Source organism: Sinocyclocheilus grahami, unplaced genomic scaffold (genome assembly GCF_001515645.1).
Source record: "Sinocyclocheilus grahami isolate Dianchi unplaced genomic scaffold, SAMN03320097.WGS_v1.1 scaffold57.1, whole genome shotgun sequence".
NCBI classification, from domain to species: domain Eukaryota; kingdom Metazoa; phylum Chordata; class Actinopteri; order Cypriniformes; family Cyprinidae; genus Sinocyclocheilus; species Sinocyclocheilus grahami.
The window spans coordinates 987,272-1,003,532 of record NW_015505236.1 but is presented as its reverse complement, the minus strand read 5'-3'; the positions used below and the strand labels follow the sequence as shown (position 1 = coordinate 1,003,532).

The window sequence follows — 16,261 nt, the reverse complement described above, 5'->3', positions numbered from 1 at the left end:
AGAAAAAGAAGAAAAAGAAAGTGAAAAATCAGAAACCATGGATTAGGTTAAATTCAAATTACTTCACACTGCATACACACATGCTGTATTTAAAAGCTTCAATTAAAGAGTGCTAACCCCTAATTGTTAAAGCTATTTGGTAGCTTAGCCTAAGATGAACTATGCTAAGTCGTGTTAGCTTAGCTGCTTCAGGTGGTTTGTTTACAACATGGCATCGCGTGTGCTATGTGAAGTTAGTGCTCCCTGTGACAAGTCATTTTCATGGTAACTAATGCATGCCAGTGCAATTCAAACAGTTTAGTGTCTGCCTATTTCAAAGAAGTTGCCCACAGTTTTAAAACGTGGTGCTTTCAGTCCTTCAAGACTTGTTGCATTAAATAAGCACTTCTGTGAGTGCTTCTCTAATTTAACAATAAACTTCTTGCACTTGTTTAAAGAATAACAAAATGGGTTTACTGTAAGTTAAAGCCTGTTTAAACATATATGTAGTTATGTGTGCCTCACACCTGAATACTAAAGTACAGTATTAAACCTTTAATTTCACTCAGCGAGTGAAATGCACGGTTTTGTGTAGTACTCGTACTGAAACGCCCGTGACGCTTCCGGTGATATTAACCTCTGCCGTCTCACTAATGAGGACATAAATACATGAATAACATCTCCAGAACTGCTCTGATACTACTACTAAAATTATTAAAACCTTATTTTTAAGGAATACACATTCAATATTTCTTCAATGTTTTAATTGTAATATCAAATTACCTTTATTTTTCAAAAATTTTAATTTGTTTAATTTTCATTACTTAAAAGATAGATTAAATGAATGTTTTATGCCTTAAAACAAAATGTAAATACACAACACAGAATTTCTGAGCAAAAAATTCATAAGGCTATTGTAAGAATAAATGAAACTTGTTTTATGCTTTCAAATTAGACATGCTAAAACAGAATTTGGTTACAATAAAACATAAGGTTGGACAAATAAAACATTTCATAGGGCCATAAACTTAATATTTGTTACACTTTTAATAAATTGATGTTAAATCGTTTAAGTTTCATGATTTTAATTAATTAGACATGCTTTTTGATTAATAAAATGTAATTTAACCATTAAAAAGGAGTCCAGAAAAAAAAAAAAAAAAAAAAAAAAAAAAAAAAAACGGAATCTGCAGAAGCATTCTAGCTCATGTCTTCATCTTAGAATCTAACCGAACCACCGACTCTGAGCGGGTCCTTGGTGTGAGGCCTTTAAGGTCGGAGAAAATTCACGCCTCTCAAGATGGCTTGTCCAATGAGAAAGGCTGAAATTCCAAGCGGGAGATTGCAATTGCTGGAGGGTTTTACGACCCTTTGTGTGAGGGCATGGTCATTTGCAAATGGAACTTGAATCGAAATTACTAAAGATTCTCAGGACACTAATATATTGCGCCTATGTACCAACATATAATATACACTCTCGTTTAGATCATCAGAAGGCGAATTCATAGATACTAAACATGGTAGGATTACATATAGGCAAGATGACAGGAATGAGTGTTTCCATCATAAGCCTGCATAAAACAGTATAAAATCTCAAAGACAACATACACAATGACCTGAAGGATATGTGTGTTCATTCAAAGAAAGGTTTTCCTCTGGATTAATTAGAAAAGAGTCAATTTCTACTGTGCACTGTCTCTTCCTATGGAAAAGGCAGTGATTTTCCCTACTCACATTCCATTAGGTCGTAAATGGCTCTGGTCTAGCAAAGGTGTCGTGGTTGCCATGGTAACCAGTGGCCTGTGGTCATTCGCAGACATCCTGGCGCCCAGTCTATTGGGTGAGGGGTCTGTGACGACTTGTTAATCTAATGAATAACTGATTTGTTAAATCAAATGAAAAATTGTGTTTTTGATTGGTCCAGACGCTACAGTTAGCTAGCCCAGTGTGTTGTGATTGGCTAAACCGCCTCTAGTGCGCGTCTAAACATCCTGCCCCTCACCTCAGCGCATGTGGTCCGGTTGTATTGTAAACAACATCATCGTAAATATCGCTTATCAGATTGAGCCCGATTGATAAGCAGAGGATATTATTGAAGAGGATTGTGCAGAACCTGTGCAAGCACGGCTTTTAATGGTAGGCCTATGTTTTTTTGTTTGTTGTTGTCTCATACTTTTAGATACGCTGTTATTTGTAAATGCTACTGCTTATGTTAGCTTTTAATATACGGTTTTATCCTGATTAAAGCTTTAATACAGTACGGCAACTGCACGTGCGTCCATGTTTAACGTTTCTCATAGCTATGTGAAAATAAATGTATAATTGGAACTAGGGATGTCAATTTTCGATAATTTCCATGATCGATCGTCATTTAAATTAACAATCAATTAATCGATTAATCGTTAACCTTAATGCTGCAAAATGTGTCTATGCAGCCCGGCATGACAGGATGTGCAAAAGTTACTCAAAAAAACCCCCCCGCTTTCTCACCCAATTTAAATGGGATTTAGTCTGAATAAAATGCTAGTAGCAGGATTGTAAAATGAATAGATGTGATTATGATCAATTGATAAAATGAAGAGAGCTCGTTTGAGATCATTTTACTTTGTTGACTGTTTCCTATCCCGACACGGAGACCGCTGAACGCACCTCTTTAAATGGTTTAGTGGTGCTCGTTGTTGTATTTTAAAACACAATTGCAATGTTTTCAACTGACATTATGGCATTAAAAATAATATTATCCCAAACGTAACTGTGGCGCGTGTGGCTGTGCTGCGCAGTCAGTGAACCGCTTCCATCGGCGCTGCTGCAGCAAAACACACTGTTGCGCACATCAAACATTTTTATGTGAGTATTATGACCAGTACTTAATTTGATCCTGCTGGATCCTGTTCCGGAAAATGTCAGATTTTACATTTTTGCGTTGCGGTATGCGTATTTGTTTTTAAAAATCCGGCATTTACAGTGCATTAGATCATGACAGTGCATGCGTGCGTGCGTGCGTGCATACGAGACGGCGCGAGCGCGGGTTGGTTAGATGTATTTGGAGCTTATTGCTCACATCTCATTCGGCACAAATCCAAATGTTTCCATATTCGTAATGTATTTGAATGTTAAACTATTATTTATAATGTAAACTAGGCTTGTACTTTACATGCATTCGCATATAGACGGAAAAGATCATCCTCTTCACATGAGCAAAAACGTCCTTGGTATAGCAGCAGAGTGGACCAGTATACTACGGTCTATTTAAACTGACCAGTGTAACCTTTTATATGTTTGGTTGACTGTATTTTATTTTGATAATGAACAGACTGCGATGTAAGTTTGAATTGCTAGAATATGTGGGATGTGTGCGATCTGGTGCGATCGAACAGCTGAAACATTAAAAACTTGTTTATGGAGCACCGCACCACCCTTCTGTTTTAAATCTGTTAGCTTAATTATTTAAGCCAGATATATTTAGCTTTTTCTTTTTTTTTTAATGAAAACAAATTGTTATTTTTATTTTAGGCCTTTTACTTACATAGGCTATTCATTTTCCTTAAAGCATCGCATTTTGTCCCAGAGCTTGAAAACCTGTGCCTAGGCTAGTTATGTCCATGCAGAAACTAGTGAACGATGCTCTTAGTTGTGGCATCACCGTTTAGTGACACCATTGAATGCTCCGGGAAAACGTATAGTCAGTGTCGGTCACAGCGCCTTTTAATTGCTGGTTTGAATCCAGTAATTATTTATATACAATGTATAAGCTCTGATTATGACAAGTGTGGTATAAAAGCTTTGTTTAGAGGAATAACTGGTTACACTCTTAAAAATAAAGGTGCTTCAAAAGGTTATTCAAGCGATGCCATAGAAGAACCATTTTTGGTTCCACAAAGAACCATTCAGTCAAAGGTTATTTAAAGAACCATCTCTTTCTTACCTTTTTGTAATCTGAAGAACCTTCTTTCACCACAAAGAACCTTTTGTGAAACTGGACAGTGGCCACAAATTAATAAGTCGTAGGAATGAATTAACAAGTTGTAGGAATTAATAGCCTATCTGTCCAGTGTCCCGCAGCCCTGCAAAGCGCAGAGCCCGATATGAAAGAATTATCTGGGGAAATGACTTAGTTACTACATTTCTATTGCTTTCCATGTTGAAGAACGTTGTGTTGTTTCTATTTTAATGTTTTACTTTTAAAGTTTAAATCACATTAAAAGCTTAATTTGTAATTATGAGTGAATGATGATGCATTTATATACAGTCACCGTCACTCACAGCCACTCGCACGTGTTTTGCGCATGAGCCGCACGCAGCCCAAAATTAAACGACTTAATCAACCATCGATAGCTTTAATCGATTGCATCTCTTATTGACAGGGGCGGGGTTTATGTTATGTTACGAACCCGGGAAGTAACTTCTTGTAGTCCCTACCAGCCGTTTTTGTAGGCATTAAACTGCCAGAATTTTAAAAGACGATATCTCCGTTTACATTGAACTTTCAGCTTCGTACTCTTTGCAGATATTGTTTATGCTCAAACAAAAACATTACACACTAACGTTAAAGTGAAATCGCAATGAACCACCCCTTTAAAACCTCAACAAAATGTCTGCTTCTAAAATGACTTGTCTGTCAACATCTTGCAAACTACTGAAGTAATATTAACCAATGCATAGTATTATCAAGTACCTGCGGTGACAGGAACTGATGAGGCACTTGCGCTCGTACTGATGGATTGACAGGAGGCACCCCTGGTTGGTGCCTGGACTGTGCCATCCCACCTCCGCTACTAAACAACTGACCACTCGCCTAAAGAAAAAGGATAGAAGATTAGAAAACACACAGATAATCACAGTGACAGCAGAGGCTCAGATTACCATTTTCAGACACGTAAAGAGATGCAAATACCTTGTCATAGTAAGGCCCAGGTTCACATGCCCCCATCTCTTTGGAACCAGGTGAACGGAAGATTACTCCTGCTCCCCCTCCACGTCCTCCTTTACGCATCTCTCCATTGTACTCATTTAAGCCCATGCCACGCTTTTCTCCTTCCATCTTTTTGTCCTGCGGAGGACCAGGGGCCAGATCCAAAGAACGACCACTGGGGTCCTCTCCCTAGTAACAAGCCACTACATTGGTAAACCTTATTCAAACTAAAACTTAATTCAAACATGTTAATATGGATGCATGATATATTAGTGAGCAAAATCCTATTTGCCTACAACTAGGAAAACAGTTACTTTTATTAAAGCTACTTAATGACCTATTGGTAAGCCCCTCCCCTCGAATGCAGAAGAGCCAATGTGTTTCAGTGTGAAAGCAAAAGAACTTTATTTGGCCTTCCGGAAGCAATTAGGAATCATTGGTTAAGATATATTTACAACAGAACAGCACAACCCAGAAGTTCGAATTTGTGCAATGCATTTTATGGACGACAGTTTTTTGAACCTAGAAGAGTACAAGGCTGGCTGTGCACAAAGGCTATTTCTAAAAAAAAAATAATAATAAAATGGGTCAATTCTGACTTTTCTATGACAATCTGGCACTTCTGAATCAGCGACTGTAAGTATGTTTTGTTATTAGTTTAAGTATTTGCTCTTGACTGTTCAAATGCAGAGTTTTGCACAGCACAGAGTAACGCGTCGTGTGTGTGAGGGGAACAGGGTCACATCACAGGAGAGTGAACTGCCTGTCAGAAATCATAGCACGTCAGCTGTCTTAACCGCGGCTTGTGTACTGCATCATCACTGTGTCTGTAACGCATCTCTGTTGCCCTTTCGGGCTTGAACTGATGGTAAAACTAACGACATTATTAACTGTCTTGATATTTACTTTGAAAGCTGAAGCTGGCGATTATGGTAAGGGGCGTTACATTTCCAACGCGTGCTTGTGGTGTTCGGCCAATCACAATGCACTGGGTCAGCTGGCCAATCAGAGCAGACTGCGCTTGTCAAAGGAGGGGGGTTTGTTGAAAATGACGCGTTTGAGAGAGGCGGAGCATAGAGGACCTATACTAATGTACAGTATTTGTAATCAGTAATGTGTTTTTTGAACATTAAAGCATGTCAACATATTCTGTTACACCAAATACACAAAATAATGATCTTTAAAATAGCATCATATGACCCCTTTCATTTTTTCTGTTAGGTCTATATTCAATTTTTTTCAGTTTGGAGTGAAAGAAGCATTGAGCACTTTTGCTGATTCGGCAGCAGAATCTGTATGCTGATCTTCTCAAATTAAAGCAGTGTTGATATTGATAAATAAAACTTCAAATAGTTTTCACTAATTGAAATAAAGTTGAAATACATTAGAATAAAACATAAATATTAGATGAAACTATAAACCTTAAAAAAAAAAACGTTTGTTGCCCTAGCAATTTATAAAGCAAAATAAAATAAAGTTTTAATTTGAAGTACTAAAATAACACTGTATAATGAAAGGCAGCAGGTTTATTTAGGCTGCTGTCTCTTTAAGGCCTCATGCACGGATCTAATTTACGGTTACACATGGCTCTACCTGTTTTTATACAGTCTATGAGCTCTACGCTTACTTTTTTAGGAGCGCTTGTCCTCCTAAATTGAAAAAATTTAGGAGCATGATCAATAATCAAAACTTCTGATCAAAAATGATCCTTCCTAATACGAGGTGACATTTGACTCCTTAAAGTGACTTACAGGGTTATTTTCTTTTTACCTTTGTAATGGCATCATTTTCATCTATGTCAAATTCAAAAATGTATGTTTATAAGCTTTTTAAAATTTCAATTTAAAACAATATAATAAGTAGAATAAGACAAATAAGTTACCAATCATATGAAATTTGTATTAATAAAAAATAGAAAAGAACACAAAAGTCAACAAAAAGTCACAAAAGTGGCTTGTCGGTACATTTTCAGACGTTTAATGAGGCTCAGAGGGGGCATGAGTGCAATCAAATTCATACATTCATGTGGAGATTAATCTTTTAAATATACAATTTTGAGTACAGAAATACTAAATGATTTAAATAACTGAAATTATACGCTAAAAATTAAACTACATCCATCAGCAGGTGGCAGCAAGTCACTGATTTTATCACTGAATCATTCATTCAATTGATTCGTTCAAACTGCTGATTCATTCAGGAATGAAGCAAGTGGCTGTCTTTATGAATGGGTAATCATGAATCACTGACTCACTAGATTTGCTCAAAAACACACTTTCATTGAATGAATGAAACTCAGCTGTGTTTGCTTTTAGAGATGCGCAGCGGCTGAGCTGTTACTATATTTGGAACTATTTTCGTTGAAGAAATAGAGCAAAATCAGGCAGTACTTGTTTAATGAACTGTTGTAAGGTGGCATGAGTGCAATCAAATTCATACATTCATGTGGAGATTAATCTTTTAAATATACAATTTTGAGTACAGAAATACTAAATGATTTAAATAACTGAAATTATACGCTAAAAATTAAACTACATCCATCAGCAGGTGGCAGCAAGTCACTGATTTTATCACTGAATCATTCATTCAATTGATTCGTTCAAACTGCTGATTCATTCAGGAATGAAGCAAGTGGCTGTCTTTATGAATGGGTAATCATGAATCACTGACTCACTAGATTTGCTCAAAAACACACTTTCATTGAATGAATGAAACTCAGCTGTGTTTGCTTTTAGAGATGCGCAGCGGCTGAGCTGTTACTATATTTGGAACTATTTTCGTTGAAGAAATAGAGCAAAATCAGGCAGTACTTGTTTAATGAACTGTTGTATTAAATCAATATCACATTTGCAAACTCTCTTAATAACTATTAAAAGTTGTCACTCTCCTTATCGCGATCTGTAGGCGCACAGAAAATGAGCGCGCGAGTGAGTTCTCAAGACGTGCAAATGATACGTTCCGTCATCTATCATTGCGTTATAAGCGCGGAACCTGCGGGAATAAGACAAAGTCCCTTTAAGGGTATTCTATAGTCTTTGGAATGAGTAGAATTGTTATTAATAGCCGCAATCCCGCGCCGAAATTCAAGTTCTGCTCTGTGTTCTCTGCTAATAACCCGACTGTGAATGATGCGAGCGGCATCACTATGTTGTCACTGAGAAGCTGCAGGATGATTTTTGGTGTGCCAGCAGAACAACAACAACATCGCGCTACATGTTTCCTTTCCCATCATTTTTTCCAACTGACGGAAATCCGTCGTAGACTTGCTGCAATTAACGGAAATCCGTCGTAGCGACAGAGAACTTTAATCCCTGGTATCAGTTGCACGGGGAGCGGAACTCGGACATCTGTAGGTTTCAGAGCCACAGAGAAACATTGGAAGATCCGAAGCTCACATCGATTTTATGGGGTTTATGCTTAAAAAAATGGAAAAACTATGTGCCTGGGGTACTTGTAACAGTGATTCCAGGTATCCTGAGGATAGGCAATGGAATTTATATTATTCTATTTCCTAAACCCAAACAAAACGGAGCAAAATGTCGCAAAGCATTCACCCCCAATCTCAATGAAGACAAAAACATTCATTATCTGGTTGTCATACTCTCATTAAGTTACATTTTTCATCTGCTCAAGCAGAACGTTAATGTCATCTTGTGCTTTAGAAAGGTATCTCTGGCTAAAACTGGCTAATGTTAAAGTTAGTGAGTCCATACAAACCTAAATAGCGGACCGTTCTCGTGTCTTGTGCAGTGTAGGGCAAAAACACAAACGAAGGTCTACATTTCACTGTCTCTTCATATTAAACTGGTTAAATGTAAATTAATTTAATCGTACCCTGCAATACATGAACAGTGTTGATCTGGGATGTTGTTATCCACGATCGTGTCGAACGTAACCTGATCGAGGATTCTCCCGCTTGCATTGTGATCTGTAAACCCTTGCTTCCAAATTAATACCCACAATATTTATTTTAAAATATTTTATATATCCCTCTATGGCATATTTAAGTCCCACTTGAATGGTGGTCCTTCTGTGTCCAAAATTGATCAAAACGTTATAGGGACAAGGTTTTCACACTGACAGCTGTCATTGTAAGACAGTTAGCAACTCTGTTTGTTTGTCCGAGTTCGCAACAGTAACTAAGGGGGGCGGGGCTTACCGATAGGTCAATTACAACTGATTGCTGTGATTAAATTCCATATCCAAGACAATTCTTTCATAATTTCTTACCAGAATCCCCATGTTTGAAAACTGTCTTGTCATTGGGTTCATCCAAGAGTCTCCTGCACCCTTCAAGGAACCCTGAAGAATATTAGACAGAAAGCTCAGTAACTAGTAATCAGGAGTAACTTCAGTTTCAGATTTGCATGAATACTGACCCTAGCCTGACCACTTGACATACCTTGTTGACCTTCTTGGCTCCCCAGCCTCCAGAGTTGTAGGACGAGCTGCTGCCTTGAGAACCAGCGCTGTTCCATACACCACCACTCTCATCCTCCTCCTCCCAGCTGGAGTGACGTGAAGCACTGACTGATCCCTCTCCTTCACCCCAACCTTCTTGCATAGACTTTGAACCTGCAAATATAAAGAAAAATACTTTAAAACACTCAGAAGTATGAATACATTCGGGAACAGTTTAATTCCAAACACATTTCCATTACTGGTAGCACAAAATTATCCAGACTCACCAGACTTCACTGGATTGGGAGAGGGATCCCCCCAACCTGGTGCCTTGCCAGTGTCATCGGTGTTGCACCAATTAGTGGGTGCTTCAGTAGATTTACCCCAGGCTGCAGTACCGTTGTCCACACATGGACTGGAAGGAGAGCCACTACCTCCCCATCCAGAAGAAGCTAAGAGATAAACAAAAGAAATGCTATAATCAATATGGTTCTATGGTATGCAACAGCGATGTCAAAAGTACAGACTTAGGTACCAGTCAGCACTGCAATTTTAAAAATGTTAAAATGCTAAGATTAGAGCGCTGTTGAGCGGATTCTTAAACACCGCTGATTGTCCATAGTGTTCACGTGCTCAATAGATATGACTGTGACTTGCTACAATGATCATCGCTTCATGCTCTTCACCGAGCGCTCACACAGAAGCACATTGGAGCATTTGAAAGCTGCGTCTGTCAGTGTGGATCTGTTTATGTGTAGATATGTTAGGGACATACGCGGTTTATTAAATGCTCCTATGTGCTTCTGTGTGAGCGCTCGGTGAAGAGCATGAAGCGATGATCATTGTAGCCAATTACAGTCATATCTGTTGAGCGTGTGAACACTATGGCCAATCAGTGGTGTTTAAGAATCCGCTCAACAGTGCTCAAATCTTAGCGGGAAATGGACGTTTTTAAAATTGCAGTACTGACTGGTACCGAAGTCAGTACTTTTGACAACACTACCATGCAACATGAAAGCAAAGCGAAGAGCAAGAGTCAAAAATATCTAATGTTGTACTCTTTATTCTTAAAATATAAAACCAAATAACTTTAAGTTTGGGCTTCTGTTGCACTGACAATGACTTAATGCTAAAACAAAAATAACCATGAGGTAATTAAAAATGTTGTCTTTTAGAGTTTGTTGACAAGTTTTCATGTTTCACAAAGGGTTAAAAAGCAGCAGCAGTGAATTCCCTTAAAATAGACACTTCAAAGTAGAGATTTTTGATCATGGACGATAAAAATTAGGGATGCACCGAATTTTCGGCTGCCGAAAATAATGGCATTTTTGGCCGAAAGAGAAAAACGGCCAAAAATACGAGCCGAAAATATTGGCTACATATAATAATATATATGGCGGGCCACGCGCCGCACCCCGCCCGACAGTGTTCAGCGAGCAGGTTTCACTCTCATCACTGCGCATTTTGACGCTCTGCTCAATATTCCACTCTATGAATGTGCGTTCTGCTCGTGTACCACTCATGCTCACCAGAAAAGCAAAGTCTGCTCAAATAACGCGCTGACAGAAAATTTCTATGCAGTATACTTGCTCCTGTAGTAGCGCTACTGTGCTGTAACATGCTGTAGTACAGCTGTACTGGACAACACTGGTAAAACGATGCTACCTTCAGTGACGCTATGCTCTGCTCATATGCTCTGACAATAATATATCTGTAGGACAATACATTATTTGGATAATTAGTTCAAAAAACTAAAAAACTTATATCTGATTGTTACATAGAAGTGAATAAATATATTGATATTTAATATTAAGGTAACACTTTACAATAAGGTTCCATTAATTCATGTTAGTTAGTGTATTAACTAACATGAACGAACAATGAACAATACATTACAGTATTTATTCATCTTTCTTAGTGCTGGGCGGTATGACCTAAAATATATATCACAGGCTTTTTCAAAATTATACCGGTTTTACGGTACATGACGGTATTTTTTTTTATGCATGACCGGGTGTTAACCATATTTTCTACTGATTGAGAGAGGAAATACTGCAGTATATTGACTTAGAATGCCCTATTTTACTGCCATGATGAGTGAATATTGTCAAAAAATACCACACTAAATAGTGACTAAACACGACCCCTTTTAATACATGTTAACCAGGAGTCACTCATTTATAATCGCGGCATCGTCTGATAAAATCAACGTGCATCTACACTAAAGAGCGGCTATGTGGTTGTTTTGGCTATATTACTTTTTTGTCTCATGCAGCGCACTGCCTGCGTCGGAGTAACAAACTTTAAAAAAAAACAACAAATAAAAAAGTGCATGTGATATTAACAGACGAACTATGCTCATATTTATAATTCCAAATGATCAGTAAGCCACAGGTACTAGGAAACGCTGTTTTGTACTCATTTATTGACGAGTCGGCTGCGGTGTGGCCAACTGAATGTACTGCTTCTCTGCCGCTCACTGCACAGAACAGATGCCGAGAGAGGTGACACTTCTCCGGGAAAATCAGACCTCGCGTTCGCGAGACAGCACCGGCGAAATCTTACAACTGAACCATAGCTAAGGTTTATCCAAAAAAGTCGCTAGGTTTGTCAGTATGAATATTCTATGGAAAAAAGACGCTAAAAGGGTCTGAAAGTTGCTCAATCTAGTGCTGAAATCGCGCTCGTGTGTGTGTGTGAGAGACGCGGGAGCTGATGGCAGGGGGCGGTGGATATTTGTGGCAGTCAATGTGGATATTGTGGAGGAGTTCATCTGTGTCGTCATGTTCTATTAGTTCTACAGCTTCAGTTTCAGAACATTCACGCTTAGTAAAACATACAGCTGTTCCCTCACCACAGTGCAACAGTGAAAAGGGACCCCTTTCAAACAGTGTCGCGTTCCGAACGTTGTTTTAACGCCATGCACCGGTATTGCGGTATTTTAAAAATTCATATAACAAAAATAAAAAGCTGTAGAACTCATTCGGTATGAACCAGTATACCGCCCAGCACTAATCTTTCTTAATGTTAGTTAATGAGAATACAGTTGTTCAATGTTAGTTCATGTTAATTCAGAGTGCATAAACTGTTAACAAGCACAACTGTTGATTTATATAATGCATTAGTAAATGTTGAAATTAACATTAACTAAGATTAATAAATGCTGAAGAACTATTGTTCATTCTTAGTTCATGTTAAAGGGGTCATATGATGTGATTTAAATTTTTCCTTTCTCTTTGGAGTGTTACAAGCTCTTGGTGCATAAAGAAGATCTGTAAAGTTGCAAAGACTAAAGTCTCAAATCCAAAGAGATATTCTTTATAAAAGTTAAGAGTAAACCACGCCTACCTAAAACGGCCACTCAAGGCCACGGTGTGTGACGCTTTTTCGTTGTGAAAGCGAAACTACTTTGTTAACCCAAATATTCAGATGTGTCCAGCGCATTTTATGGAGGACTGTTTCCTGATCCTGGTAGTGTAAGTACGTTTTATTATATTTAAAGAATTTGCCACTGACGATTCAAACGTGAGTTTTTTGGGCAGTGTAGAGTAGCACTTGCTGTTTGTAATTTCTCCGATCACAAATGCAGACATGGTTTTATGTTATGCTTCGGATTGGAAAGGAAATGTCACATTACACATTATTGTGTAATGTGACGGACACATTACACAATATGTAAGGGGTGTAACGTTTCCGTCACGCGCTTGAGGTATTTGGCCAATCACAACGCACTGGATAGCTGGCCAATCAGAGCACACCTCGCTTTTCAGAACGATGAGCTTTGTAAAAATCGCCGCGTTTCAGAAAGGCGGGGCATAGAGGAGAAACAATAATGTACAGTATGTGGAAAATTATGTGTTTTTTTAACCTTAAACCACATAAACCCATTTCATTACACCAAATAATGTTATTTTTAGCAGCATCATTATGACCCCTTTAACTAAAGTAGTTAAATATATAGTTGAGTCATGAAACTCTAGATAGCGCAGGCTGACGGGTTGTTAATGTAACTGATGATATTCAGAGAGTTAAACAACTTGGCACAAGCTGATAGGTTCATGCTGCATATGCAGCCACTGAGCTTACTGCCTTGCATTTATATGGCTGGCTATCATTCACTCAAGATTCCTGCAACGCGCTTTCAGAGTTTCTCTGAAACCCTCCACCTTCCCCAGCTCCACCTGTATAGATCTGCTATGGGTTATTTTATATGCTATTTGTACAGCAGCAGTATGTCTTAAATACTCACGGCACCGTATCGCCGCATGCATTGGCAGTAGCAAGTTCCGCGGTAGGGTTACTCTCACAGGACACAGTATTATTCAGTGTCACAAAAGTACATTATTTGCGTCTGCTTTATAGCCTTGCCGGTTAAATGTTTCATTCGCACGCTGGTTTGACGTGCGCTTTTTCTGAGCGCCACGTACACCTGAAGCGCTCGCACTAAAAAGCCTGTCAAACAGTGCCTGATTACTTAACTAAGTTATCTTTTGCACTAATAGTCAAAACACACAAGGTTTACATATAGACTCAGTTGATTATTTCTAAAATTAAAGTAAACAGTTGAGAGAAAAACAGATGCGTGCCTGTATATTAGATGCATGCAGCTCTTCGAAGGACAGTATTAAACAAGGTTCATGCTGCATATGCAGCCACTGAGCTTACTGCCTTGCATTTATATGGCTGGCTATCATTCACTCAAGATTCCTGCAACGCGCTTTCAGAGTTTCTCTGAAACCCTCCACCTTCCCCAGCTCCACCTGTATAGATCTGCTATGGGTTATTTTATATGCTATTTGTACAGCAGCAGTATGTCTTAAATACTCACGGCACCGTATCGCCGCATGCATTGGCAGTAGCAAGTTCCTGTATTTGCTTGCAGCAGCAATAATCTACAACTACAGCAATAACCAACAGCAGCAGCAATTCAGCAGCAGCGTAGCAGTATATAATGCCTGTATGTTTGCGCTGTCATTTTCGTGCTGCTTCCGTTTTAACATAGTACATTGCTAGTCAACACCTTTCACTCACTGAATTAGCGGTTATCCGTTTCATAAATAAAGACAAAATGAGTAAAAGAAGGTGATTTATAAATGCTGAAGAGGTATAAGAAGCACTAAATGCCATGAGCGATGGAGAGTCTGATGGTGGGGAGATAAGTAAAGCGTCCTGTCGGCTCAGCATCTGACGGCGATCAATATATCATATTTAGTTGTTTTATCCTAATGTTACTCATAATTGTTCAAAATTTGGATTATTTATTTTTTGCCATTTTTATCGTTTATTGTTCGCTTCTGTGTTGATATTTATTCTAGTCTGCCTGTTTCCTGAAGAAAAAAAATCTGATCTGATGTAGGCTAATGAATAAAACCTTTTATTTTTTAATTACCCGAAGTTTATTGGTGGTGTTCTTGTATAATTCAAATTATAAATGATATTAAACTAAACAAATTAATAATTAATTAGGTGAAGCTGTGCGCTTGAATTTGTCATCGCATTATCCTATGCAATGTGGTGAATTATTATTGCTCATTATTGTCTATAGGCTATTTTAGTAAATTAAATAACATAGATTATCTTAATATATTGATTAATGACATTGTATTATAATAGCCTGTTACACCACCTAAATATGTATTTACGTCCTTCTAGTTCTCGTTGTCAGTGCAGGCTTGTTTAGCGTAATATTGACCGTTATGAAAAGTGACTATAGCCTGCTTAAAGTTTTGAACATAAAACAACAGGACAAAAATATAGTTGATGACTAGACAATGATTTCATGACTCTAGACACTTCTTTGTGAAGACAGTAGCATAATGCAGTGAAATAATATGTTCTTTAGCCATTCAGAAACAGCTGTCATGTGCGTGGGTAAATTTGCTGGCGGTTTTAGGTATACAGCGACCCCTGGCGGTTCTAGTGTTAAATAAACTTTAAAAATCTTACAAAATTACTTTATATTATTTAATAAAATAATAAATAATCATTACAATGCATTTTCAGTTTTGGTTTTCGGCCAAGTGCATCCAGAATTAGGGCTGTCGCGATAACCGCAATATCTCAATACCGCGCTATTGACGAGCAAACCGCAGCAACCATGATTTTAGCGTGTTTTATTTTTTCGTAAGATTATGCCCTTCTCGTTTTACACTTCATGCGTGTGGACTGAATATTAAACAAGTTAGTAATGATAATGTTACTCACTCACATGTTGTCCCAAACCTGTATTAATTTCTTTCTTGTGCTGAACACTGAAAAGAAGATATTCTGAAGAATGTGGGTAACCAAACAGTTGCTGGTCCACATTAAATTTGATAGTAGGAAAAAATCACTGTCACTGTGGACCAGCCATTGTTTGGTTTTTCACATTTTTCAAAATAGCATTTATGTTCAGCAGAGGAATGAACTCCTTCAGGTTTAAAACAACTTTTGAGTGAGTAAATGATGGTATAAAAATAAAACACTATGTAAAAAATAAAACACTAACACTACGTGTTCAGGTGGAGCGGCATTTACTACACAGAGCCGTAGTTCACTGACTGCATGGACGCATAGCTGGTCAGCTGAGCCTACTAAAGTGGCGCTCAAAGCGCATTACGTCTCTTTGAATAACTGAATCAGCGTTTTTGAACGTGTAGTTGAATGACAGTCACGTTCCACCACCTAGTGGCGCAACACTGTAACTGCACTGACTGACAGCCCATCTAGAACGCGTGCAGGAGGAAATATTTTTTTTAAAGTGACGTGACATGTGGCCAAGTATGGTGACCCATACTCGGAATTAGTGCTCTGCATTTACCCATCCAAAGTGCACACACACTGCAGTGAACACACACAAACCGTGAACACACACCCGGAGCAGTGGACAGCCATTTATGCTGCGGCGCCCGGGGAGCAGTTGGGGGCTCAAGGGCACCTCAGTCGTGGTATTGAAGGTGGGAGAGAGCACTGTACATTCACTCCCCCCAC

The 16,261-nt window shown here is 38.4% G+C and overlaps 1 protein-coding gene across 1 annotated transcript in view; it reads right to left on the bottom strand.

Annotated features, from left to right (window-relative positions):
• The window catches only part of tnrc6ba (trinucleotide repeat containing adaptor 6Ba), a 62,066-nt gene that overhangs the window by 31,000 nt on the left and 14,805 nt on the right, over positions 1–16,261 (bottom strand). The window contains exons 7-11 of the mRNA XM_016270684.1: positions 9,580–9,744; positions 9,294–9,466; positions 9,122–9,193; positions 4,874–5,080; positions 4,655–4,774 (exon numbers count right to left, since the gene is read on the bottom strand). Coding sequence (XP_016126170.1) covers positions 4,655–4,774; positions 4,874–5,080; positions 9,122–9,193; positions 9,294–9,466; positions 9,580–9,744 — 737 coding nt within the window. The remainder of the gene's footprint in view (positions 1–4,654; positions 4,775–4,873; positions 5,081–9,121; positions 9,194–9,293; positions 9,467–9,579; positions 9,745–16,261) is intronic.